This window comes from Mus musculus, chromosome 7 (assembly GCF_000001635.26).
Source record: "Mus musculus strain C57BL/6J chromosome 7, GRCm38.p6 C57BL/6J".
Taxonomy (NCBI): Eukaryota; Metazoa; Chordata; class Mammalia; order Rodentia; family Muridae; genus Mus; species Mus musculus.
Window position 1 is genome coordinate 24,080,522 of NC_000073.6, and position 27,813 is coordinate 24,108,334.

A 27,813-nucleotide genomic window follows, 5' to 3' on the forward strand; every position below is an offset into this window, starting at 1 on the left:
ATACATACATACCTTAGAGAGCCAGATCCACAGCTTGGTTCAGAGCTGCCGAGTCCCTCAGAGGGAACTCACTTATGTCAATCCCGGGTTATGGGCATCAGATAAATGAAAAAAGAAAAAGAGGTATGCTTAAACTGTGAGGCCGAGAACAGTCAGAGGCATGGAAGGGTCTAGACTGAACGGAGCCATGAGTGGAGAGTGAGTGTGGGGGGAGAGAGTGAAAGAGGAGAGGGAGTTTCGTGACCAAGAAGGTAAACACATATAGTTAGTATATCAAAAGATATGTTTTATTATGCTGAGGGTCATCACACAAAATTCAAACTCTATGTTTCCAACTATCTCCCCAGTGCTGTTCACCTGGGTGATGTATCTTAGCTGAATGTAAAAGTGTTGGAGGTCCAGAACAGAAGTCTCTGATTCGATCTTCAGGATCCTGGGCGGAGAATCTCTATCCATAGGGCAGATCAAGATGGTGCCTCTCCAAATGTGCAGAGCAAAGCATTGCTCTAGGTCTCTGCGTGTATTACTGTCCAGTGGGGTTCTAAGACTGTATCTGGTTATTATGAGGGAGTGATGTCTCTGAGTTCTGGTTATCAGGTGTAGCCTTGGGTGGAGCAGGAGTCCTAAGCTAATTATTTTTTACATGTCTAAAAGGCATTTTAATATGCTAATTATAGGGAGCAAAAAGAGGAGCCAAAGATGGAGAGATCAAAAGTGTGGGAACCAGGAGACCTCGTAGCCAATATGTATGAGTTTATGTTGAAAGGAAAAGCTGGGGAAAGGAGAGGTTCCGGTTAGGGAGTGGGATGCTGGGAGAGCTAGCCAACATTTACCCGGATATGTTAACAGGCACCTTAGCCATTTGTCCTGGGTTTCTTTGAGACCTAACACTGACAGCTATTAAATAAAAAATCAGTTTTTAAAAGATGGGTGTGATAGTTCATACCTTTAATCCCAGCATTTGAGAAGCAGAGGCAGGTGGTCATCTGTAAATTCCAGGCCAGACAGAGTTATATAGTGTGTGGGGGATTGGAGGTGGGGCGATTAGATTTATTTATTTACGGGGTTCTGGGAATCCAACTCGTATCATCATGATTGGCGGCAAAGCGCCTTTATCTGCTGAGCCATTCTGCCCGCATGATTAGAACTTTTTGAACTGTACAACATGGACATCGCTAGTCTTCCAGACTTGGCAGTGTCAAAGCCAGCTTCAATCTTGGCTTACAAGAGGACTTTCCCATTGGCCACCACCCTGAAAGGACTGGGATGGACTGCGCAGCCTCACTCGAGTTCGAGGCCTCGCCCCTTGGCGCTGAGTTCTGACAGCGGCTGCGTAAGCCGCTGAGAGTTCTGGGAATTGTAGTTCCATTGAGCTGATAACCCCCTACTTCCGGGTTTAGCCGGCAGTGCAGCCATTTGTGTGAGTGTGTGTGTGTGTTTGTATGTGTTTGTGTGTGTGCGTGCGTGCGTGTGAGTGTGTGTGTGTGTATGTGTGTGAAGGCGTCTTCTATGGCTCAGCTTTGTGGCTGGGCTCAGTCTACACGGAGCGACCTGGCGGATGCTGACTCGAAGTGGAAGCCAGACCCCCGCCACTCGAGTCATGCCGGGTGTGCTTCAGGATCGGGGCAGGAAGCGGTGAGCACAGTTTCGTTCTGACGCTGAGTCGTGAGTGGCTCAGACCCGCCCCGGTCCTCACCACGGGCTCACGGACGTCCAGGTTGGTGTTAGATGTGGGACGCTTACAGTGGTCGATGTGCGCATGCGCAGGGTCTAGGCGGGAATCTGGACGCGTTGGTGTCAGTGACTTGGGGTTCCTGTGCCTCAGAATAGGACTCAGGGTCTCGGGAGGCTGTAAAGAGTGCACAGTTGTGCGCATGCGCGGATGGTTGGTTTTGTGTGGTGGGACTGTGGGACCGAGGATGTCCAAAAGGATGGAAAACAGGGCCTAGGCAAAGGGCAGATAATTGAAAGGCCCGAGGGGACACTAAGGTGCCTTGCGTTTTAGACAAAAAAGTTTTAAAAGAGGTATTATCGCCACAGAGAGACATTGTGGCGGGGCCTCTAAGGTGACAGGGTGTGTCACCAACAGCTCCTAATAACTGACTCTGGTGGCCCTAGGTGCATATGCAGAATCAGCTCTGAGGGTAGGGAGAGACCCTGAGGGTAGGTGCAGAGGTGGGTGTGACCTGAGCAGTTTCCTCTGTGTACGTACAAAAGTACCAGGAACTCCCCTCCTCCCCTGCGTATTTAGTGGAGAGCCTTCCAATGCACAGACTCTTTTTCCCAAAGAGAGGAACCATGCCACTGTTTCTGTACTAGATCTAAGCCCACACTGTATTCGTGAGCAAGTGTTGGTGTCGGAATCACCAGCCTACGTTCTGAAGACGTGGTTCTCCTACCTGGGCAGACACTGTTCTTGCAAGCCTGGGGGTGTCCTGTTTGTTGGAGATGTATGTGGCTTCTGTTCCTAGACCAGGCATGACAGCCAAGCAGAGCAGTGGCCGCTGTTTAGCCCAGTGAGCCAGTGGGTTTATTGTTGTTCCCTACGGAAGTATGAGTGAAGGGTTTCTTACAGGAGCAGGATGAGTCAGCTATGGCACTGAAAAGCCCACGGGAGTGATGACTCAGGGAAGCTGCGTCTCTGGAGGTGCCTACAAGACTCCAAAGCAGCTCATCTGGGCAGGGTACCTCCTCCTCAGCCTTCGCTGTTGCATGTATAATCTTAAGGAAGGGTGTGTGTGTGTATCTTTAAAGTTTCAGCTTCTGAGATCTTTTAAGTTTTGTTTGCTTCCTGAGTCTTAGGAGCCTCCCTTCTCCTTCTAGGAGGGAGCATTTCGATTCGGAGGAAATGGGTTCACACTAGAGCAGCCTGGAGGTCCTGGTTCTTGAACCAGGAGACCCAGTATTGTTTTCAGTTAATCAGTCCTTTCGACAGTCAAGTACCAGATGGAGGGTGTTAGGCAAGGGCCTAACAGAGGATTCTAGGCAGAAGGCCCTGTGCATGTCAGTGTATTCAATTAGAGAATCTGGAACTGGCACCTGAAACCTGAACACCTTAGAGTTCTTAGATGTTCAAGTTGGGTAGAAACTCCAGCTTGGAGGTAAGGAACCTATGCTTTAAAAGGCTGCCTTCTGGTTGGCAACTGGCTGGGAGAAGGCAGATGCTGTAAGCATCTTTACAGAGTATGTGTTGCTAGGATCTTTGCTGTGGCCTGTTCTGCCTTGAAGCAAGAGAATGCCTGCATTTATAGGAGAGCGGGGTGGAAGACAGGTCCCTTGGCTCTAGCCTAAGTTTGAGGACACCTTGGGAGCCAAGTGTTGAGGACCTAGGACTGGTTCTGGAGCTCCGTGCTCAGACTTAGGTAATGGTGTATTTTAACTACAGCTCTGCAGACATGCAGAACTGGTGGCCTCAGGACCATTGTGGCAGCTGTGACTTGGAGCCACAAGGGGACACAGAGTCCTATAAAAATCCGCCTAGAGCTGGGGTGTAACTCAGCTGGTTAAGTGCTTGCCTAGCACAAAGCCCCAGGTTCCATTTCTGGCACTTCATAAATCCGGTCTGGTGGCACATGACTAAAAAAAGCAGTACTTGGGAGGTAGAGGCAGGAGGATGATGCGTGTGAGGCTAGCCTAGACTACATGAAACCCTGACTCAAAGGATAAGGAATCAAAACCAAAACAAGGAAGAACCCCAGATGGGCGGAGCACCCAGGTCCTGAATGCAAATCCTTCATGGGAACCTGCTTGGATGAAAGGTGTGTGCCACCGTGCCCTGCTAGAAATGCACTTTTGACACATAGTGCTGGGATCTTGGTGGATTTTGCTGTAATCAGCACCAGTTGATTCCCAAGTGTAGGGGAAGACAGGGTCTCCCTGGCATTCAGGTGCCCAGGAAGGTGTACAGCAGGAATTACGCAGGTTGAGACTCAAGCTGGAGCCTGGTGGGTGGAGGGAAGTAGGTGGGACTGTACATTAGTGCTGGGGTGAGAATCAGGGGGTGGGGTAGTGAGAGAAAGATGGGGGCAGAGGATGTGGCATAGTTGGTAGAGTGCTTGCCAGTGTGCACAGAACACTGGGTTCCAGCCTTAGCACCACATGAGCAGCAAGGGAGTATGGAGGGGTTGGTGCCTCAAGTGGGATTGGTCAGCTGCCACCCTGCTTTCCAAGTTCGTGACATCAGATGACACAAAGACAGCTGAGCTGCAAAGGTACAGGGTCTGGTCCTGGCAGAGGCTGATATGTGCTGTGGCTGCCAGAGGTCCCCAGTTCCACGTGGGCCATTGTGTCTTTAGTTCCAAAGAGCCCTCCAGACTGATAGAGGAGGAAATCAGGTTCAAGCTACAAATTCAGAGCCTGAGGGTTTGGGTAAGAATCTGAGGAAGAGTCTGGTTGGGTGGGGGAAGGAGGGGCCTGGCCTGGCCCTGGCGGTTTGGGTAGGAAGATGGAGGCTCTGCATGTTTGCTGATGAAAGAACAGTGTTCTCAATGAAATAACTATCTGGAAAGGCTGGGGCTGTGTCCTGAATTTCCTTTATTTGATCAGTGGCTATATGGTTCCTAGGCCTGGAAAGAGATTGTCTTGAAGTTGCACACTCAAGCCAGTAAAGTACGTAATACTAGGGGGTTCTTTAAGTGCTGGGTGTTTGTGGGGCTCCCAAGACCCAATGAATGCCCTGATTGGAGCTGCACATTTAGGTACTGGGCAGATGGTCATGTTTTGAGCATGAGGTGGGCTTACAGGGTAGTGGGGATGGGGGAACAAAGTGGAACTGCAAAGATTTGACCTAGAGCAGCAACTCAGGGATTCTTGGTTAATGTCCAGTTGGGGCATTAACTGCCAGGGGGCAGGCTGGGCTGGAGAGCGACAGTGCAGGCTATGCAGAGCTGCTTTTATTTATGCAGCTTGGCACCACGCCACACCTGGAGGAGACCATGGAGCAACAAGATGATGAGTCCCTGGAGTCCCTGCAGGCCTGTGTGGAGGTGAGTGAAGCCACCCTTCCCCCAGTGGCCTCAGCAATTTCCTGCCTGACCCCACAGCCCGAGCCTTAAAAATCTCTTTGCAGTATTTTAAGGGGTGTGGTCCCTCATGGGTGGCAGGCTTTTTTTTGTTTTGTTTTTGTTTGTTGTTATTGTTGTTTTGAGACAGGGTTTCTCTGTGTAGCCCTGGCTGTCCTGGAACTCACTCTGTAGACCAGGCTGGCCTCGAACTCAGAAATTTGCCTGCCTCTGCCTCCCAAGTGCTGGGATTAAAGGTGTGCGCCACCACTGCCTAGCAGTGTGGCAGGCTTTTTAAAAGATTAATCAACGTGTATATGTGCATGTATACACATATGTCGACGGGTATTTGCCTGTATAGAAGGCACCAGATGGTAGTCTCTTTACATACATGTTATCTTGAGAGATGGCCTTTCTTTGATGTTGTAGAGCAATTTCTTCTGATTGAAGTGTTCCCTCTGGATTGGGGGGGTGGGGGGGGGGTGAAATAAAATGTCACAGAGCTGATAAAGTGGAAAGCCAGGAGGGCTCCTTCCCTGAGGATAATGGAAGCCAACGGTTACAGAGGAAACTCTAAGGCACACTGCAGAGGAGCCCCCCTCAGGCCTGTTGAACTACCTGCAAACTGTACAGGAGTTCCAGGGATGTAGCCGATCCTGCTAGTAACCCTCACCCACACTCCTGCTAGTAATCCCATTTTAGGATTTCTATTGCTAACAAAACACCAACAAGCAAGTCGTGGAGGAAGGAGTTTATTTGGCTGTTTATCACCAGAGTAAATTAGGACTGGAATGCCAGCAAGGCAGGAAACTGAAGGCAGGAGCTGATGCAGAGACCATGGAGGAGAGCTGCTTACTGGCTTGTTTCCCATAGTTTGCTCAGCCTGCTTTCTTACAGAAACTGAGATTGGTATACATGGTTTTCCTTTCTGGCATGAATAAACACATATATGTTTCATCTCCCCAGGAAGAGTCTATCACACACCAAAGGCTAGCATTTCCCCTGATAAGCTGGAAGCCAGTAGGTCCTAGTGATTCTCTGCTCTCTGCCCCTCTGAGCTGGGGCTACAGGTATGCATGGGACATCTGGCTTGTTACCTGACTTCTGGATGTGAACTCTTAACCCTTGATCTCTTCTCGCCCCCCCCCACCCCCCCCCCGCCCCTCTAGCCCTCTGCCCTCTACCCTTTTAAAGTTTAAAGATTATTTTATTTACCAATTTTTAAGTTTGATTTGTGTGGGTATTTCATGCTTGCCTGGTGCCCAAGGAGGCCAGAAGAGGGCACTGGATCGGCTGGGCCTGGAGTTTTAGATGGTTGTGAGCCACTCTTAACATTGCTGGGAATTGAACCCAGGTCATCTGGAAGATCAGCCAGTGCTCTTAACTGCTGCTCTTATTTCTCCTGCTGGTGTTTATTTATTTTTAAAGGTTTATTTTTATGTGTCTGTGTGTGACTATATTCCACATGTATGTAGGTGCCCACAGAACCAGAATAGGGCATCAAATCCCCCAGAACTAGAGTTACAAGAAGCTATGAGCGACCCCTTGTGGTATGGAGGACTAAACTAAGGTCCTCTCTAAGAGCTTCGAGTGCTCTTAACTACTGGGCCACCCACCATCTTTTTTTAAAAAAACATTTTAAGGCAGGACAGGCTCTCGTGTGTTGAGGGCTGTCCTGGGACTCACTCTATAGCTAAAGATGACCTTCCTTCAACTAGGTATGCTCCTGTCTCCGCTTCCTAAGTACTGGGATTAGATGTGAACCACGACTTGTAGCCCAGAAAAGGATGGGGTTTTGTGCTTCTCCAATTCTGAGGAGAGTACAAAAGCCCAGTATCTCATTTAGAGTTAAATATGCCACCCAATTTTGTTGCAGGAAATATTAAAAAAGAACCACCTTTCCGCACTTGTGCCGGCAACTCTCTGCCCCAGAAGCCTGGCCAGCCATATACTGGCTGGCAATGGCCCGATCTGTTTTTATCTCCAAAAACAGAACTCCAAAATCTCTCCACCCAGCTCGCTAGGTTCCCACTGACGGGTCACTACCATGCCAGGCCCATGCTTCAATACCCCCACAGCCTTTGTGGGCACATCAGGCAAACCCGTGCTTTGCTGCTATACCTTTCTCTCTGGAACCCAGTTGCGTCCTCGCGAGAAGAGAAACACCGCACAAACTTAGTTCAGAAACAATGGTAACTAAATCTCTGGGTGCAACAACTAGAATCCTAATCTTGTAAGCGATATTAAATCTAAATTTTCCAGTGGTGAATCCGCCAGGAGACACTAGTAGCTACATCTTGTCCTCAGGCAAAAAGGACCCTCTCTCATGCCTCCTTTTCTCTTCCCCTCTCCAACCCGGAAGTCCCTCCTACTCGCCCAGTGATTGGCTCCTTTATTCACTAGGGAATTTGTTCACAAGAAGTCACCTGAGTACACAACTCATTCCTTGTCCTCAGCCCCTCCCAGGAGAGCAGAATTAGCATCAAAATACAGCACCAGGCCCATCCACAACACAATTTAAAGACCTCAGTTGAAATTCTATAAAATACATATTAAATGCTTTAGGTAATTCTTTCTGCAATGCTTTGAAACAGTGTCTAAGACTTTATAATGTGAGTTATCCTCAGTATGGCAATCTTTTGCCCGGTAACAATGTTACCACAATAAGCAGAACTTTTGAATCCAGCTATATTCTAGCTGGTCACTAAGATCTCCATAGGCTTTGACCAATCAGCTTACAAGAAACTAGGCTCTAATTCATAAGCCACTTATTTTTAAAACAATCCAGTAACACTTTCAAATGCCTTCTGGACATTATGGCAGGAACATTTTTTTTCTACAGATATAAGTTTAAAACTCTTACATACAAAAGGTTCTCAGTGGTGACCCATCACTAGATTTGCAGCCGAGCTATCTCTAATCTGTTGACTAAGCTCAGCTTTTCCTCCTTTCTCCCCACCTTGCCCTCTCCTGTTGAGTCTGTTTCCTATGTGTATGTTGAAATCCTGTATGCTTCTGTTCTTAATACAATGTTTTTATTCTTTTTTTCCTTACTTTATTTTTTTATTAGATATTTTATTTATTTGCATTTCAAAAGTTATCCCCTTTCCTGGTTTCCCCTCTGAAAACTCCCTATCCCATCTCCCCTCCCACTGCTTGCTAACCCACCCACTCCCACTTCCCTGTCCTGGCATTCCCCTACACTAGGGCATAGAGCCTTCTCAGGACCTAGGGCCTCTCCTCCCATTGATGTCCAATGAGGCCGTCCTCTGCTACATAAGCAGCTGGAGCCATAGGTCCCTCCATGTGTACTCTTTGGCTGGTGGTTTAGTCCCTGGGAGCTCTGGGGGATACAGGTTGGTTCATATTGTTGTTCCTCCTATGGGGTTACAAGCTCCATCAGTTCCTTTGGTCCTTTCTCTAGCTCCTCCATTGGGGACCTAGTACTCAGTCCAAAGGGTGGCTGAGAACATCCACCTCTGTATTTGTCAGACATTAACAGAACCTCTCAGGGGACAGCTATATCAGGCTCCTGTCAGCATAATCTTTGTTGGCATCCACAATAGTGTCTGGGTTTGGTGACTATATATGGGATGGATCCTGAGGTGGGGCAGTCTCTGTATGACATTTCCATCAGTCTCTGCTCCCTACTTTGTATCTACTACCATGGGTTCCCCGTTCTAAGAAGGACCAAAGTATCCATACTTTGGTCTTCCTTCCTCTTAAGCTTCATTTGGTCTAAGAATTGTATCTTGGGTATTCCAAGCTTATGGGCTAATATCCACTCATCACTGACTGTATACCATGTGTGACCTTTTATGATTGGGTTACCTCACCCGGGATGATATTTTCTAGTCCCATCCATTTCCCTAAGAATTTCATGAATTCATTGTTTTTAATAGCTGAGTAATATTCCACTGTGTAAATGTACCACATTTTCTGTATCTATTCCTCTGTTGAGGGACATCTGGTTTCTTTCCAGTTCATGGCTATTATAAATGAGGCTGCAATCAGCATAGTGAAGCATGTGTCCTTATTACATATTGGAACATCTTCTGGGTATATGCACAGGAATGGTATAGCTGGGTCCTCTGATAGTACTATGTCCAATTTTCTGAGGAACCACTATACTGATTTCCAGAGTGGTTGTACCAGCTTGCAATCCCACCATTGCTGAAAGAAAGAAAGAAAGAAAGAAAGAAAGAAAGAAAGAAAGAAAGAAAGAAAGAAAGAAAGAAAGAAAGAAAGGAAGGAAGTGAAATGAAATAGAAGTGGTCATTAAAAGTCTCCCAACCATAAAAAGCCTGGGACTCATCCTGTTTATCCTTTGTGTAGAAAAAGGCCACTGATTTGTTTGAGTTAATTTTATATCCAGCTACTGCACTGAAGCAGCTTATCAGGGTTGGGAGTTCTCTTGTGGAATTTTTAGGGTCACTTATTTATACTGTCATATCATCTGCAAATTGTGATATTTTGAATTTTTCCTCTCCAATTTGTATCCCCTTGATCTCCTTTTGTTGTCTAAATGCTCTGGCTAGAACTTCGAGTGCTGTATTGAATAGGTAGGGAGAAAGTGGGCAGCCTTGTCTAGTGCCTGATTTTAGTGGGATTGCTTGAAGTTTCTCTCCATTTAGTTTGATGTTGGCTACTGGTTTGCTGTATATTGCTTTTATTATGTTTAGGAATGAGCCTTGAATTCCTGATCTTTCTAAGACTTTAAAGAAGAAGGGATATTGAATTTTGTCAAATGCTTTCTCAGTACCTAACAAGATGATCATGTGGTTTTGGTCTTTGAGTTTGTTTAAATAGTGGATTACATTGATGGATTTCCATATATTAAAATATCCCTGCATCCCTGGGATAAAGCCTACTTGATCATGATGGATGACCGTTTTGATGTGTTCTTGGATTTGGTTAGCAAGGATTTTATTGAGTATTTTTACGTTGATATTCATAAGGGAAATTGGTCTGAAGTTCTCTTTCTTTGTTGGGTCTTTATGTGGTTTAGGTATCAGAGTAATTGTGGCTTCGTAGAATGAATTGGATAGAGTACCTTCTGATTCTATTTTTTTGGAATATTTTGAGAAGAATTGGAATTAGGTCTTCTTTGAAGGTCTGATGGAACTCTGTACTAAACCCATCAGTTCTGGGCTTTTTTTTGGTTAGGAGACTATTAATGACTGCATCTATTTCTTTAGGGGATATGGGACTGTTTAGAGAGTTAATCTGATCCTGATTTAACTTTGGTACCTGGTATCTGTGTAGGAAATTGTCCATTTCATCTAGGTTTTCCAGTTTTATTGAGTATAGCCTTTTGTAGTAGGATCTGAAGATGTTTTGGATTTCCTCAGGTTCTGTTGTTATGTCTCCTTTTTCATTTCTGATTTTGTTAATTAGGATACTGTCGCTGGGCCCTCTAGTGAAGAACCAGCTCCTGGTTTGGTTGATTCTTTGTGTAGTTCTTTTCGTTTCTACTTGGTTGATTTCAGCTCTAAGTTTGATTATTTCCTGCTGTCTACTCCTCTTGGGTGAATTTGCTTTCTTTTGTTCTAGACCTTCTAGGTGTTTTGTCAGACTGCTAGTGTATGCTCTCTCTAGTTTCTTTTTGGAGGCACTCAGAGCTATGAGTTTTACTCTTAGGACTGCTTTCATTGTATCTCATAAGTTTGGGTATGTTGTGGCTTCATTTTCAATAAACTATAAAAAGTCTTTAAATTCTTTCTTTTTTTCTTCCTTAACCAAGTTATCACTGAGTAGAGTGTTGTTCAGCTTCCACGTGAATGTTGGCTTTCTATTATTTATATTGTTATTGAAGATCAGCCTTAGTCCGTGGTGATCTGATAGAATACATGGGGTAATTTCAGTTTGTTTGTATCTGTTGAGGCCTGTTCTGTGACCAATTATATGGTCAGTTTTGGAGAAGGTGCCATGAGGTGCTGAGAAGAAGGTATATCCTTTTGTTTTAGGATAAAATGTTCTGTAGATATCTTTTAGATCCATTTATTTCATAACTTCTGTTAGTTTCGATGTGTCTCTGTTTAGTTTCTGTTTCCAGGATCTGTCCATTGATGAGAGTGGGGTGTTGAAGTCTTCCACTATTACTGTGTGAGGTGCAATGTGTGCTTTGAGCTTTACTAAAGTTTCTTTAATGAATGTGGCTGCCCTTGCATTTGGAGCGTGGATATTCAGAATTGAGACTTCATCTTGGTAGGTTTTACCTTTAATGAGTATGAAGTGCCCCTCCTTGTCTTTTTTGATAACTTTGGGTTGGAAGTCGATTTTATTCGATATTAGAATGGCTACTCCAGCTTGTTTCTTCAGACCGTTTGCTTGGAAATTTGTTTTCCAGCCTTTCACTCTGGGGTAGTGTCTGACTTTGTCCCTGAGGTGGGTTTCAGGTATGCAGCACAAAGTTGGGTCCTGTTTATATAACCAGTGTGTTAGTCTATGACTTTTTATTGGGAAATTGAGTCCATTGATATTAAGAGATATTAAGGAAAAGTAATTATTGCTTCCTGTTATTTTTGTTGTTAGAGTTGGGGTTCTGTTCTTGCAGCTGTCTTCTTTTAGGTTTGTTGAAGGATTACTTTCTTGCTTTTTCTAGGGCATAATTTTCATCCTTGTGTTGGAGTTTTCCCTTTATTATCCTTTGAAAGGCTGTTCGCAGCAGTAAAACCCTAACTAATACAGATTTCTATCTCCAAGGTTGTCTCCCTTTGGGTTTTCTTTATTGTTTCTACTTCCATTTTTAGATCTTGGATGGTTTTGTTCAATTCCATCACCTGTTTGGTTGTGTTTTCCTTTAATTCTTTAAGGGATTTTTGTGTTTCCTCTTTAAGGACTTCTACCTGTTTAGCATTTTTTTTCCTGTAATTCCTTAAGAACTTCTACCTGTTTAGCAGTGTACTCCTGTATTTCTTTAAGTGATTTATTAATGCCCTTCTTAAAATCCTCTGCCAGCATCATGAGATATGATTTTAAATCCAAGTCTTGCTTTTTGGGTGTGTTGGAGATCCAAGACTCACTGTGGTAGGAGTACTGGGCTCTGATAATGCCCACTGGTCTTGGTTTCTGTTAGTAAGATTCTTATCTTTGCCTTTCACCATCTGGTAATCTCTTGTGTTAAATGTTCTAGCTGTCTCTGGCTAGAGCTTGTTCCTCCTGTGGTTCTGTTAGCCTCTGTCAGCACTCCTGGGAGTCCAACTCTATCCTGAGTCCCAGTGGTCTGAGCACTTTCTAGGCAAGCTCTCCTCTTGCAGGGAAGGTACCCAGAAGTCTGGAGCTCAGATCCACCTCCTGAGTCCTGGGGTCAGAGCCCTCCCTGTAGGCCAACTCTCCTCTGGCAAGGAAGGTGCCCAGGGGTCTGGGTCTCAGCTCCGCCTCCTGGCTGAGGATGAAGGCTGGAAGGGACCCTGTCCAAGAAGCTCTGTTGCTTCTGCCGCCCACGTGCTCTCCTTCGTAGACTGGTCTCAGTGATCTCAAGATCCTGCCTAGTTCACGCCCAATATGGCACGGGGCTGGAGCCACCAGAAGGAATCCAAGCCTCTAGTTGGGTGGGATTCCTTTGTCCCTGTTCCTGCTGGCACAAGATCCTGGGTGTGCTAGGGCACTTTTGGCATGGAGAGTCCTCTGGGGACCTTGGGACCCTCTGCTGGGTTTGCACTGAAGATCTGCTTCTAGTTCTTTAGGGGTTATGGGACTGGATACATGGTTTGTCTGATCCTGATTTAACTTTGGTATTTGGTATCTGTCTAGAAAATTATTCATTTCATCCAGATTTTCCAGTTGTATTGAGTATAGGCTATTGTAGTAGGATCTGATTATTTTTTTTAATTTCCTCAGTGTATGTTGTTATACTATCTCTCTTTTCATTTCTGAATTTGTTAACTAGGATACTGTCCCTGTGCCCTCTAGTAAGTCTGGCTAAGGGTTTATCTATCTTGTTGATTTTCATAAAAATCAGCTCCTGGTTTGGTTGATTCTTTGAATAGTTCTTTTTGTTTCCACTTGGTTGATTTCAGCCCTGAGTTTGGTTATTTCCTGCCATCTACTCTTCTTGGGTGAATTTAAACTCTAAAAAGTCTTTAATTTATTTCTTTATTTCTTCCTTAACCAAGTTATCGAGTAGAGTATTGTTCAGCTTTTACGTGAATGTTGGCTTTTTATTATTTATATTGTTATTGAAGATCAGCCTTAGTCCGTGGTGCTCTGATAGTATGCATGGGATACTTTCAATATTTTTGTATCTGTTGAGGCCTGTTCTGTGACTGGTTATATGGACAATTTTGGAGAAGGTACCGTGAGGTGCTTTTCATTTAGGATGAAATGTTCTACAGATATCTGTTAAATCCATTTGGTCCATAACTTCCGTTAGTTTCACTGTGTCTCTGTTTAGTTTGTGTTTCCCTGATCTGTCCATTGATGAGAGTGGGGTGTTGATGTCTCCCACAATTATTGTGTGAGGTGCAATGTGTGCTTTTAGCTTTAGTAAAGATTCTTTTATGGATGTGAGTGCCCTTGCATTTGGAGCATAGATATTCAGAATTCAGAGTCTTGTAGATTTTTCCTTTGATGAGTATGAAGTGTCCTTCCTTATCTTTCTTTGATGGCTTTTGATGGAAGTCTGTTTTATCCAATATTAGAATGGCTACTCCCACATGTTTCTTGGGACCATTTGTTTGAAAAATTGTTTTCTAGCCCTTTACTCTGAGGTAGTATTTGTCTTTGACACTAAGGTGCATTTCCTGTATGCAGCAAAGGGCGGGTCCTGTTTACATATCCAGTCTGTTAGTCTATGTCTTTTTATTGGGGATTTGAATCCACTGACGTTAAGAGATATTAAGGAATAGTGATTGTTGCTTCCTATTATTTTTAATGTTATTTTTATGTTTCTGTGGTTATCTTCTTTTGAGTTTGTTAAAAGAAGATTACTTTCTTGCTTTTTCTGGGGTGTAGTTTCTCTCCTTGTGTTGGGTTGTCCATCCATTATCCTTTGTAAGGCTGGATTTGTAGAACGATAATATATAAATTTGATTTTGTCATGGAATATCTTGGTTTCTCTATCTTTGCTAATTGAGTGTTTTGCTGGGTATAGTAGTCTAGGCTGGCATTTGTGTCCTCTTAGGGTCTGCATAACATCTGCCCAGGATCTTCTGGCTTTCATAGTCTCTGGTGAGAAGCCTGGTGTAATTCTGATAGGTCTGCCTTTATATGTTACTTGACCTTTTTTTCCCTTACAACTTTTAATAATCTTTTTTTGTTTGTTTGTTTAGTTCATTTGGTGTTTTGATTATCATGTGACAGGAGGAATTTTTTTTTCTGGTCCAGTCTATTTGGAGTTCTGTAGGCTTTTTGTATGTTCATGGGCATCTCTTTCTTTAGGTTAGGGAAGGTTTCTTCTATAATTTTGTTGAAGATATTTACTGGCCCTTTAATTTGGGAATCTTCACTCTCTTCTATACCTATTATCCGTAGGTTTGGTCTTCTCATTGTGTCCTGGATTTCCTGAATGGTTTGGGTTAGGATCTTTTTACATTTTGCATTTTCTTTGACTGTTGTGTCAATGTTTTCTATGGTATCTCCTGCACCTGAGATTCTCTCTTCCATCTCTTGTATTCTGTTGGTGATGCTTGCATCTATGACTCCCGATCCCTTTCCTAGGTTTTCTTTCTCTAGGGTTGTCTCCTTTTGTGATTTCTTTAATGTTTCTATTTCCATTTTTTAGATCCTGGATGGATTTGTTCAGTTACTTCACCTGTTTGGTTGTGTTTTCCTGTAATTCTTTAAGGAATTTTTGTGTTTCCTCTTTTAGGTCTTCAACCTGTTTACCTGTGTTCTCTTGTATTTCTTTAAGGGAGTTATTTATGTCCTTTTTAAATTCCTTTATCATCATCATGATATGTGATTTTAATTCAGAGTCTTGCTTTTCTGGTGTATTGGGGTAACCAGGGTTTGCTGTGGTGGGAGAACTGGGTCCTGATGATGCCAAGTAGCCTTGGTTTCTGTTGCTTATGTTCTTGTGCTTGCCTTTCACCATCTAGTTATCTCTGGAATTAGCTGGTCTTGTAGTCTCTGACTGTGGCTTGTCTGTCCTGCAAGCCTGGGTGCCAGTACGCCCGGGAGACCAGTTCTCTCTGGGAGGAGTTTGGGTATGGAGAGCTGTGGTACAGGGTCAGCTCTGGGGTTCAGACAGAGACCCTAAGGATCCTGTCCTTGGCTGTTCATTGGTTCCTGTGTCCTGATGGCTTTGGGAAGGTCCCTCTTGACCAGGAGTTTGAAGAGAAGTAGTGGTCTTACCTGTGCTCACAGGTATGTAGGCACTTCTGGGAGACCAGCTCTCTCCTAGTGGTATTTGTTTATGTAACTCTGGCACAGGATCTGCTCTAGGCCCCCAATGTTTTTATTCTTTGAGTGCTTTACACACACACACAACACAACACATTTTGGCCATACTCACCTCCCATTGTTCCCTTAACTCCTTCTGGGTCCACTATCACAGCATCCGCTGTACTATTGGGAACCTACTGTAAACTATGTCTTCAATGAAAACTAAGTTTCCCTCCCCTAGAAGATGCCTATTGTCAGTAGTTCCTCAGGTAGAAGTGGCTCATGAGCTGTGCCCTGCCGGACAGACAGACAGACAGACAGGCTAGATTGTTGGGTGGTTTGATGTTATACGGGTCTCATCCTGAGTACAGAGTTTGTCTTCACCAGAAGACAGTGTTTGTTTCTGTTCTCATTGACCTGTGGCTCTTACAGTCTTTTCAGTCCCTGAAACTCAGGCAGGAGCTGGCTGTTTTGTTTGTTTGTTTGTTTGTTTGTTTGTTTTGAAGATTTATTTATTTTATTTGTATGAGTACACTGTAGTTGTCCTCAGACACACCAGAAGAAGGCATTGGATCCCATTACAGATGTTTGTGAGCCACCATGTGGTTGCTGAGAATTGAACTCAGGACCTCTGGAAGAGTAGTCAGTGCTCTTAACCTCTGAGCCATCTCTCTAGCCCATGAGGGGCTGTTACAGATAAGCCTTATTTGTGGTTGAGCATTCCACAGACCTATTCTGTATACATTGATCAGTTGTGGGTTTCTGTGTCACCACACAGGCACACAAGAAACAAAAGACAACTAAAAACCTTTGTTGATGTCTGAGAGCTGTGCTAATCTAAGACATAGAGATAAAGACTGGGAGGGTAGTTTGTTACACTACCCATTCAACAAAAATAATAGTGATAGGTTCACCTCTAGGGCATGTGGGCCCCACAGCCACATGCTTTTTAGCCACTTTAAAGTACCAGGCATGCATTTTCCCTTGAGAGTGGGCCTTAGCTCCAATACAAAGCAATTGGGCCTTAGCGCCAATACAAAGCAATTGGTTAACTCCATACTATCCATGCCTAGAATCTCAGCTGCCAGTCCTCTGACTGCTGAGCCCCCTATCCAGCCCCAGCTGTTTATACATCACTAGTTTCTTTACTGTTTGTGCTGTTTAAAAAGATTGTGTGTGTGTGTGTGTGTGTGTGTGTGTGTGTGTGTGTGTGTGTGTGCCTGAGTTTATGTGTGCAGGTGTGTGCACTTCTGACAGGTGTCCTTTGAAACAGGTGCTGTCCCTGAACCTGGGGCTAGATTGGGAGGCAGAAGGCCCAACGATTCTCCTGCCTCTATGCAACTCAGAGCAGGTTGTAGACATTGGCAGGACAGCTGGGTGGCAACGTGGGTGCTGGATCCAAGCTCTAGTCCTCGTGGCTGTCCATTAAGCACAGGGCCGTCTTCCAGCCTCTTCTGTAGGAGCTCTCCCATAGAGGCTGGCTGAGTATACCCTTGAACTTCATGAGCCTCCTGCCTCTCAAGTGCTACGGTGACAGTCATATGCCACCATATCTGACTTATTGTGAAGTTAATTTGTTAGTCACTCTGAATTGCTTCTGGCTTAGGTCATGCTAGAGACTGAGTTGCTTGTTTACTGCTGAATGGTGCAGGAGTTTAGGCAGGGCTCAGTGGACAAGCCAGGCCAGACCAGGTGAGTTCTTTTGTTCCACATGTATCCTGGCTTCACCCAGCCACCTTCAGCTGACAAGCAGGGCCACACTGAAGCACTCACAGTAGTCTTGTGCTGTGTGTGAGGCCTCATTCCTTGGAAGGCCCCTTCTCTCTACACAGGTTACTTTGAGGTTATATGGAAGGGAGCTGAGATTGGCAGTTGGATGTGTTAGTGCAGGTCAGATCCTACCTACCCACCATAGGGGTTCCAGGCTTGGCTTTGTTCTCTTATGGGTTCCTTTTGTCTCATGTGTTTCTCAGAACTTTGTTCTACCCCAAGAGATGATCATTGAAGTGGAGGGAGAAGATGCTGGGTCACTGGACATCATGCCTCAGGTGAGTTGGACGAGGCCCATCCTTCACCTGGAGGCCATGTGCATGGTGGTGAGTGGTGAAAGCACACTGATGGGAACTAGAGTGGATGGAAGCGAAAGTGGCGGGTGGGGCAGAAGTTGGTGAAGTGTTTGTGGTATGTTCCTGAGGGTCAAGTGCAAACCCACAGGTGGTGGTTTGAATATGCTTGGCCCAGGGAGTAGCACTATTAGGGGTGTGGCCTTGTTGGAGTAGCTGTGGCTTTGTTGGAGGAAGTGCATCACTGTGGCTTTGACACCCTCCTCCTAGCCACTTGGAAGACAGTCTGCTCCTGGTTTCCTTTGCATAAAGATGTAGAGCTCTCAGTGCCTGAGGGCAACTTGTAAGAGTCAGCTTTCACTTTTCACCATGTGGAGTTCAGGGAACAACTTTAGGGTGTAAAGCTTTGTAGTAAGTATGTTTTTTATAAATAAATGGTTTCTGTTTATTTTCTGTCACATGGGTGTTTCTCCTACATGTGTATCTGTGTGAGGGGGTGGATCTCCTGAAGCTGGAGTTACAGACAGTTGTGAGCTGCCACATAGGTGCTGGGAATTGAACCTGGGTCCTTTAGATGAACCACTGAGCCATTATTCCATCCCCCATCCTTTTTAAAAAAAGACATGGTCTCTTTTTGATCCCTGACTATCCAGGACCTCAAACTCACTATTTACTGAGTGCTGAAATGAAGGCATTTGTCATCTCAGCAAGCTGGCAGCGTCTTTACCTGCTAAACCAACTTGCAGGGCCTTACTTGATATCTAAGCATCTATTAGACAGCAAGAGTAAATAGTTATTATAACAAAGCATGGATTTAGAGAATTAAAGACCCTTCAAGACCAATGTTCAGCCCAGCTGGCAGTTAGTAGCTTGCATTTCTGAATCCTGTTCTCGGCCAATTACTAAAAGACCTTTGAGATTCTGGTGAAGTTGGGCCTAAGAGGAATGCCTAGATGGCAACATGTTCACGCAGTTTCCTGTGATTCAACTCCTGTGTCCTACTTATGGGCCACAGCTTACAAAAGCCTGGTCCCCAAATGTCTGGTCAGTTTAGAGCTTTTGGTAGCAAAGACATTCAATTGCTTGGCATTTACTGTTTTGGGTGACAGGAGGGGCCACCATCAGCACTTCCTTATGGATCAAAATCCCCATCCAGTAGGCTTGTTAGAGCTTCTGTCCTATTTAAAGCAGTTAGTCCATGAGTAATGTTGACATCTTCATTTATTATAACTATTGTTGCCAGGGAGTAGACATAGGAAGCTTGTGTGCAAGATGAGTGTTCTACCACTGAACCACACCCCAGCCCCTCACTGGGGGATTCTAGGCAGGGGTTCTACCCCTGAGCCACGCCCCCAGATCCTCACTGGGAGATTCTAGGCAGAATCTCCAAAACCAAACAGAACAATAATGTTTCTATAATAGAATTTTTTTGTTTTTATGTCCGTGGTCAAAGAGTAAGCATTTTGGGTTTGTGGTTTTTACAGTCTCCTTCCTAGTTATACTCTGCTGCTATATAGAAATATACCAGTCACCTAAAATACAGTAGCCACTGGGAGTGCTAAATTATACTTAACATGTACCTAGAAAACCAGGCATTGGACCAGATTCACCGGACAGCTAGACTTTGCTAATGTCTGAGGCAGAAGATGAAATGCAGACCTCAGTGGGCAGCAGTAGATATAGCTTAGTGGAGCACTCAGGGTTACAAGGCAAAGAGACTTGTGTGTGTGTCTGCATGCATGCATGTACATGCACATGCACATTCATTCGGGGGCCAGAGGTTTACATGAGGTATCTTTCACCACCATTTCCACCTTATATATTGAGGAAAGGTTGCTTGCTAAACTGGATCTTGCTGATTTTAACTAGTTTAGGTAGCCATCCTGCCCTGGAGATGCTCTAAGCCATCATGTCTATCTGGCTTTTATGTGGCTGCTGGGGTTTGAACTCTGATCCTCACATTTGTGTGGCAACTACTTAACCTACTGACCAGTCTCCCCAGCCTCTGAGAATTGGGCTTTCTTACCCACAGGGAGTATATATGGGGCCCAGGTTTGGCCAGTCGGAAAACTACTTCCCTAGCATGTGTGGAAGAGCTCAGGCTAGTCCCCAGCACTGCATGTAACCAGGTGTGAGAGCATGTGGCAGCCTCAGCTACATCGTGAGTTTGAAGCCAACCTGGGGGCTTGGGTGTGGTTTGTGTGGAGAGCTTGCCTCATAACTCATGAGGCCTGTGTGAACTCTGCACCGAATTACCAAGGAAAACAGGTGTATGTTGGAATTAGAGTCCTGAGAGGCCTCATTACACATATGCTGACTCCTGAACAAAAAATTGTTTGTTACATACAGTTGATAATCTGTTATTACTTTGTTTCTGCATGTGAGTCAGTTCGTGTGTGTGTGTGTGTGTGTGTGTGTGTGTGTGTGTGTACGTACAAACTCTGGCCACAGCATATTGGTGGAGGTTAGACTCCTTGATGGAGAGGAAAACTCCCTGGAGTCATTTCTTTCCTCCTCCTCTGCGAGCCCCAAAGTTGTCAAACTTAATGGCAAGTGCCCTTCTCCTCTCACCCATCTCACAAGCCCCAGTAACCAAGTGGCCAGGGGATGTTCCAGGAAGCTGCCCAATTACCGTAGCCTGGAGTAGGCACCATGGCAGGAGCAAGCAAACTCTGCCTCCACAGGAGGGCAGGCAAGAGTCATTGCCTGGGCCTGTTCCTCTGGCCTCACCTTACCTCTGTGGCACGTGCAGGCTCCTGCTCCTCTCTCACACAGACACATGATGGTAACAAATGATAAAAATCTAGGAGCTGCAGAGATGGCCCAGTGATTCAGAACACTAGCTGCTCTTCTGGAGAGCCTGGCTTCAACTCCTAACATGGCAGCTCACTAGAGTCCTTAACACCATTCCCAGGGGATCTGATGTCCTCTTCCAGCCTCTGCTGCACACACATGGTACAGATAAATGAACGCAGGCAAAACATCCACTCACATAGAATAATAACTAAAAATGTTTATATTATTTCATGTATAGGAGTGTTTTGTCTTCATGTGTGTACAGCACACGTGTGCCTCTTACCTGTAGACGTCAGAAGAGGATGTTGGATCCTCTGAAGCTGGAGTTACAGGTTTTGTGAGGTACCATATGTGTGCTGGGAATTGAACTATGATCCTCTGCAACAGCAACAAGTGATCGTGACAGTTAAGCCATCTCTCCAGCAGCTCCTCGGTAACTTTTTTTAAAGGCTGGTAACATGGCTCAGTGGTAGAGTACTTGCCTAATGTGTGAGGGTTTGGGTTCAGTCTATAATAAGTAAGTAAATAAGATGAAGAGACTCTATATACTTCTTGTTTGATGTGCCTCTTTAAGGGTTAAAAGCAGGCCTGGCATCTGAAGCTCAGCAGTGCTGTTGACCCTGGTTAGGATGCTTTGGAGGCAGATGGTCTACTACTGTAACTGCCCGGTGGTTAGAGTCCAGGGGCACTGAGGAAAAACTACCAATGCCCAGCTAAGCAGGAATGTGTGTGCTGTTGTAGGAAAGCACAGACTTCAAGATTGTAACTGTGGACCTTACAGAGGAGGGACAGAGCATGTGGAACAATGCCCAGAGAACCCCAGAGAAAACCGTGATCCTGGAAGGCCACAGGGACCTGTGGGGTGAGTACTGAGCCACTCTAAACAAAGGACTATCTACCGATGCTTTCCTTTCCTGTTAAGTTGCGGGGCTCAGCAGCCAGATTTGCTTTTTTACCTTTGTTTTGTGTGCTCAGGAACACACCATAGCGTGCAGGGGAAGGAAGGTCAAAGGTCGACCTGCAGCACCCGCTCCCTGGCCATGCACCCCTGGAGTCTTTCTCCATGTTCTTGGAGATGCAGCCCAGGGGATTTATTCTGGTATTCTCAGAACAGACCTGGCCCCAGCACTGCTGCATGCCAGTCCTTTCTGTAGCTCTTAGAAATGTTGGGGGGTGTTCTGTAGCTCACGGCGCCCTCCCAGCTACCCTCACCACATTCCTGCAAGTGTTTCCTAGAAGTGTTGAGGCATTGCTAGCGACACTGGAAAGGCTGGGAGACCCCCAGAGCCTGAGTGAGGAACATGGGGAAACTTAGCAGCCTGGCTGCATTGGAAGGCCTGGGGACGTGGTGTTGGAGGCAGGCACAATGTGGTACTTGAAGATCTCGGCACACTGAGAGACCAGGCATTCCTATGCTCTTGCAGTCTGCTCTGCAGCCTTGCAGAATTTTTAACACAGGTGACTCTGCCCCACCCTGGGAATGAAAATTTATATAAAATGTAATTTATTGGGTTTGAGGTTGTTCAGTCTTCACAGATCCTAACAGCCAAAGCCTGAGACCAAACTGAGTGGTTTTTCTTCTGTCTCCAGCATAAATATCCAAAGTCCAGTCTCTCCTTCCAACAGCTTTCCAAACCACACAGTTCCCTTACTAACGCAAGGCAAAGGTTATAAACACTTTATCAGTGCACTTGTCCAGTTTTCATGTGACTTTTCCCAGGGAGGTGTACAGAAAAGTCTAGTCCCCTCAACAGTACGCCAACAGACACTTACATCCAAGGCCAGCTCGGTAAACGAGTAAGTTTACTAGATTACTGTAGGAACAGAGGTGACCTGAACGCAACTATATCTTCACCACACCCAGCATGGAGAAAACTTACAGAAGCCCAGGCCCCACTAAGGCCTCTCACTTTAATTTAGCACCTCTTCAAGACACGTATAGCTGGGGCAGTGACAGAACTCTAAGTGAGAGTCTGGTACTCTCCCCACCTCTCTGTTTTGCCAGAATGTAACAGCTGACTACCAGCACCATTGACCCCACTGTGGCTTTATCTTCATTAACTCACACCAGCACCGACCAACCCCACTGTAGCTGTATTTTCTCTGTTTCGTTACCCCTCATTAAGATGTAGGTGTTTTGGAAGCCATGAGAACTCAGTGTTGCACTGTACCCAGAGTGAGTCGCTCAGTTAGACCAGTCGAGAACCACATACATGGGGTCGTTACCTGTGCATAAGATCTGTTTGTAAGCCCCACTGGTAGTTGCTGTTTCCCCTGTCTACAGACTGTGTGGGTAATCACTTTTTCTACATGGGCTCGTTAAGCATTACCTGACAGTTACTTAGAAGCAGGTTGTGTACATACTTCTAATCTCTGTAGAGGAATCCTGAGTCCAGGGCACACCATTTGTTTGGAGAACTGGGACAACATTGAGTTTCTGTGCTCACAAATATTGCTGTGTTGATGACTTGTTGATGCACACTGTGCTAGTCAGTTTCATGCCTCCAGAACTTTCTAAGAAATGTAGCTACTAGCATTTCAGTGCACATAGCATTTCAGTGCACACGCGTCTAGCACTAACACGGACTAAAAGGTTCTTCATTTCCTCTTTTGGGGCTCTTTTCGTTTTTAGCACTTTTTGTTTTGTTCCTATTGATTTTAAATTTTTAAATTTGCTTGAGGTTCTAATGGTTCTGCATAAAGGTTATTTTTCCTGTGTGGATATATGTGTGGGCCTGAGTATGTGCACTATGAACAAGCAGATGCTACCAGGCAAAAGAGGATGTCATGTCACTTGAAATTAGAATTACAGACAGGTATAGTTCCCTAGTGTGTGGCCTCTGAAAGAGCAACCAGTGCTCTTAAACACGGAGTCATCTCTCCCAGCCCTGCATAGGTGATTTTTATCTTGAGACATGGAAGTCCATGACATTTAAAGTCTTGCTTATTTGAATAAAATTAAGATGCAGATAGTTTGAGTGGAAGATTCTGTTGTACCTTTGGGCTGTGGCACTTTGTTTCTTTGTTTTCTTTTTCTTGAGACAGGGTTTCTCTGTGTAGCCCTGGCTGTCCTAGAACTCACTCTGTAGACCAGGCTGGCCTCGAACTCTGAGATCTGCCTCTGCCTCTGCCTCTGCCTCTGCCTCTGCCTCTGCCACCTGGCCAGGGATGTGGCACTTCTGAACTCTGCCCTCTCTCCTTTCATTTCTCAACCCAGGTTAGAGGTACACAAGTCAAAACATTTTCTCTAGTTTCTTGTAAGCTTTATCCCACTATCTAGCTCTAATGGGGGGCGGGGGCTGGAATGTTCAGGATGTTGTTGTGGTTTGGATATGGAGTATATCCCACAGGCTCATGTGTTAAATGCATGTTCTCTAGCAGGTGGCACTATTTTGGAAGGTTCTAGAAACAAGAATGTAAGTTTGGTTTGAAGAAAGGGGCCATTCCATCGGTGTGCCTTAGGTTAGTTATATCTGTGCTCTGATCATGCTCTGATTCTCGCTATCACAGATTGAACTTTCCACTCTCTCCGCTTGACATACTGTTCTGCACAAGCCCCTGGGGCTAAGGAATTCTAGTCTGAGCCTTCTAAGCCATATGCCAAAGGCAGTCTTTCTTCTGTAGACTTGTTACTGTTGGGCATTTGGTCATGGTATGATACGTGACTAATACGGGTGCCTTGCTGTACTGTCTCCCAGACTTGCCAGCTGTACATGGAACAGAAGGAGCCACCGCAAAGCAGACAATCTTCAATGAAGAACCATCCCATGGATTGAAGCTAGAGGGGTCGGCAAGAGATGACCCTTGGCTGTCAACATGTGAAGAAGTCCGAGACTGTAAGGAGCAGTCGGGGAAACAACCGAACAAGCAAGAGGAGGTGGCCTTTACCCAGGGTAGCGCTGGCTCTCCTGATACTGTCTACAGGGGTCATGACCCTGACAGGAGTTGCCTGAGTACCAGCCGGCCTTCATTCCCCATGATACCCCTCAGAAACCATTTCCATAAACAGGCGTCACATGTTAAAAAGTTGCATGGTGATGTCGTTGCAAGCAGTCACCAAAAGATCAGTGATAGCTCAGATCTCCTTGAAGATGACACAGCTGGGGCAGTTCCTCAGAGCATCCGCCCCTCTCAGTTCGTAAGCAGCCCACAAGGAGAGGAAGCCTATGAACTTAATGGCCATGTTCAAGCTTCTGGCCGAGGTGCGCCCCGAAATCTAAATGAGAAAGTTCCTTTGGAAGGTAAAACCTTTGGCTTTAAAGGGCGCGGGCAAGTTTTAAACCATAGCGTGGTCCTCGGTGGGCAACAGGAGCTTCTTGTTAAAGAGGGCCAGGATAAATGTAAAACCGCCCCAAGTCCGTCTCTTCCTCAGAGCCTGAGAAACTACTCTGAGGAGAAGCGTTTTGAATGTAAGTACTGCGGCAAGTCCTTCAGCTGGAGCTCCCATCTCATTGCACACCAAAGAACCCACACAGGGGAAAAGCCCTACAAGTGCAACCTGTGTGGGAAGTTCTTCACCCGGAGCTCACATGTTGTTTCTCATCAGCGGATCCATACTGGAGAGAAACCGTACAGGTGCAATCTGTGTGGGAAGTCCTTTACCCAGAGATATGTTCTTGTGGTGCATCAGAGAACTCACACTGGCGAGAGGCCTTATGAGTGCACCCAGTGTGGGAAGTCGTTCCGCCAGAGCTACAAACTCATCGCACATCAAAGAACCCACACAGGGGAAAAGCCATACGAATGCACCCAGTGTGGGAAGTCGTTCATCCAGAGTTACAAGCTCATCGCGCACCAGAAAATTCATTCTGGAGAAAAACCCTATGAGTGCAGTCACTGTGGCAAGTCCTTCAGCCAAAGCTATAAACTTGTTGCACATCAGAGGACTCACACCGGCGAGAAGCCCTTCGAGTGTAATCACTGTGGGAAGTCGTTCAGCTGGAGCTCGCAGCTGGTGTCGCATCAGAGAACCCACACAGGAGAGAAACCTTACGAGTGTAATGAGTGTGGGAAGTCATTCAACCGGAGCTCACACCTTGTCATGCACCAGAGAACTCACACTGGGGAGAAGCCGTATCAGTGCAAGCAGTGCGGGAAATCCTTCAGTCAGAGCTACGTCCTCGTCGTTCATCAGAGGACGCACACTGGGGAAAAGCCCTACGAGTGCGGCCAGTGTGGGAAGACGTTCAGGCAGAGCTCCTGCTTTACTCAGCATCAGAGGACTCACACTGGAGAGAAGCCCTACGAGTGTAATCAGTGTGGGAAGACGTTCAGCCTAAGTGCCCGGCTTATCGTCCACCAGCGAACTCACACTGGGGAAAAGCCCTACAAGTGCGGCCAGTGTGGGAAAGCCTTTATTAGCAGTTCGAAGCGCAGTAGGCACCAGGCTACTCACAGTGAGGACGCCTGTAAGTCCTGACCAGTTGAGAGTCAGAGCTGATGTTGACTCCTGGACTGATCCAATCCTCTCAAGTTATGTGGGAAGGAATGCATTTGGCAGGAAGTGACAGTGTGAGAAGAATGCACATAGACCCTTTCCTTACCCCCATGTCGACGAAAGAAAGGAGTAAAGCCTTCAGTTTGGCAGATGTGGATAAGAGGTCTCCGGAGAAGAAAAACTGTTACACACGGGCTGGGGTGTGTTCTTGAATGACTGTGCAGGCGTCATCCCTAAGCCAAGCTCAGAAGGCCACTTCCTGACTGGCAGAAGTTGTTTCCCAAAGCACTTCGTACAGAGAAGGCAGAAGCTAGACTTAGAAAAACTGAATGTTAGATCAAATACTGCAAGTTTAGTGCAGAAGCCCTCTAGTTTGAGTTCTGGCCTGGTCTTTGAGAGCACAGCTTCTCTGTTGCAAAGCTGACACTCTGTAAATTTAGTTCAGGAGGTATGTGTTCTAAAATGCTCTTACTTAGGAAAGTAACTGCTGGCCATCAGCTTTGCTGTCCTGCCTCTGGCTCTTTTCCTTCATGCTACTAGGTGGCTGAGCCACGACCTCCCACCTCATCTCCCCATCAGAGTCTTCAGACCTACTCACTGCAGGCAGACGGGTCACTTAATCCCTCATTTATGCAGGCTTAACCAATCAGCTTCCAGTCATAGCCAAACGTAAGCTCACTTGGGAGTATCTTACTGCTCTTGAAAGAGCTGCTTTTCTATCTCAAAGCTTTGCTTGCTCTTCTGCTGTCCTCACTAGTCATTCCGTGCCATCAGGAGACAACATAGGAGCCACTGCCGCAGAGTGACGGGTGGCCATTGAGTTGTCAGGGCCCGAGTCCTCTAAACTAAGCTCATTCTCAGCCAAGGAATGGACTCCCTTGCCCTCAAAGCCCCCTACAGTGTTCCTGTGGATGCTGGCCATGAGCTGCCTGTTTCAGGAAATCCACAAGCAGGGTCAAGCTTGGACCAGCATGGAGGTAAGCCCATGCTAAAACCCCATCACTAGTGAGTGAAGCTAGAGGACCATTCAAGACCAGCCTGTGCTACATAGCAAGACTGTCTTGAAAGAAAGAGAAAGAAAAGAAAAGAAAGGAAACAAGCTTGTCTTATGTGTGCTCACACACACATATTAAATGCTGGTTCTTTTCCCTGAATAAAGAAAGCACTGATTTCTGAATCTCAGAGAACCTAAATCTAAAACCAATGGCCTTTCCTAAAAAAGACTTAAGTGAACAGTTGACTGGTGGGTGTGTTGTGGTGACTCATCTTAGACCTTCCACTGGATCACGGTATTTGACCGTGTCAGTCTGCATAGTTGCCCTGATTGGTAGTTTGTTATCTGTTTTGTACACTTCTGTTACAAGTGAAGATTTTCTACAACTAAGGCAAACGACCAGTTGAAATGAACTACAGGAACCTGAGAAAATGTTTATGTATAGCCTGAAGTTGAAAAGGGATAATAATCTATTTATTGATACTGTTGTTTATGTTGTTATCTCTCAGAGATGCATGTTGTGCTATAACATGGTACAAGGAATAAAAGTTTATCAGAAGCAAAAAAAGAAACAGATGTCCCACTTGTTTGATCTTTTAAAGAATGGCCCACTAGATGCCCTGTGGGGCTCGGTGATTTCCACTAAGCTGAGCCTGGGCTAGTCCCTCCCCTGGGGATAGAGTGTAGAGGATCCCGAAAGGGAAAGTGTTTCATTAGCAAGGAGAACTAACAGCAGAAAACATCTGAGGCCTGGGGTTCTGTGGACAAGAGAGGAAGTTGCTCCTTCACTCCCAAAGCAGTGTGAAGGAGTGCCTGCTTCCTGCTCCCCTCCCATGGCCTCCTCTGGTGTCCTCAAATAGAGTTTTCAGAGTGAGCATGGTGTTTTGGCGAGGTGCTGTCATAAGTATAAGAATGAGGGCTAGGAAGGTGGCCCAGTGGGTAAGAGCACTTGCTGCTCTTGCTGGATTCAGTTCCCAGCAAGGAACTGGTGGCTCACAACCATAACTGCAGTTCTAGGGGATACAGCACTCTTCTGACGACCTTGGGCATCAAGTACACATGTACATAGACTTACATGCAAGCAAAGCACTCATACATACACACAAAAAATTAAAAATCCAGGAATAAATTCTTCAGGCAAGCTTTGCAGCTATCTTTTGAGGTGGTCCATTCCCTTTTTATTTATGGTGGAGGAGT

General features: G+C 45.7%; 1 protein-coding gene across 7 annotated transcripts; it reads left to right on the top strand.

The window, feature by feature from the left end:
- Positions 1 to 1,355: 1,355 nt before the first annotated feature.
- Zfp180 (zinc finger protein 180) lies at positions 1,356 to 27,188 on the top strand. 7 transcript variants are annotated; one of them, NM_001289634.1, is made up of 6 exons: positions 1,376 to 1,717; positions 4,905 to 4,985; positions 5,967 to 6,070; positions 17,300 to 17,374; positions 20,927 to 21,047; positions 23,884 to 27,188. In NM_001289634.1, the coding sequence occupies exons 4-6, from the start codon at positions 17,321 to 17,323 to the stop codon at positions 25,602 to 25,604; spliced, it is 1,896 nt and encodes a 631-aa protein (NP_001276563.1). In that variant the 5' UTR covers positions 1,376 to 1,717; positions 4,905 to 4,985; positions 5,967 to 6,070; positions 17,300 to 17,320; the 3' UTR covers positions 25,605 to 27,188. The 7 variants fall into 7 exon arrangements, with proteins under 7 accessions (XP_030098180.1, NP_001276563.1, NP_001038951.1 ...); NM_001045486.2 differs by lacking the exon at positions 5,967 to 6,070; NM_001289640.1 differs by lacking the exon at positions 5,967 to 6,070 and having other exon boundaries at positions 20,932 to 21,047.
- Positions 27,189 to 27,813: the final 625 nt, after the last annotated feature.

Coding starts and splice junctions, on each gene's coding strand:
- Zfp180 (NM_001045486.2), top strand. CDS start 4,935: ATGGAGCAACAAGATGATGAGTCCCTGGAGTCCCTGCAGGCCTGTGTG. Junction 4,986..17,299: donor CCCTGCAGGCCTGTGTGGAG/GTGAGTGAAGCC, acceptor TGTGTTTCTCAG/AACTTTGTTCTACCCCAAGA. Junction 21,048..23,883: donor AGGCCACAGGGACCTGTGGG/GTGAGTACTGAG, acceptor ACTGTCTCCCAG/ACTTGCCAGCTGTACATGGA.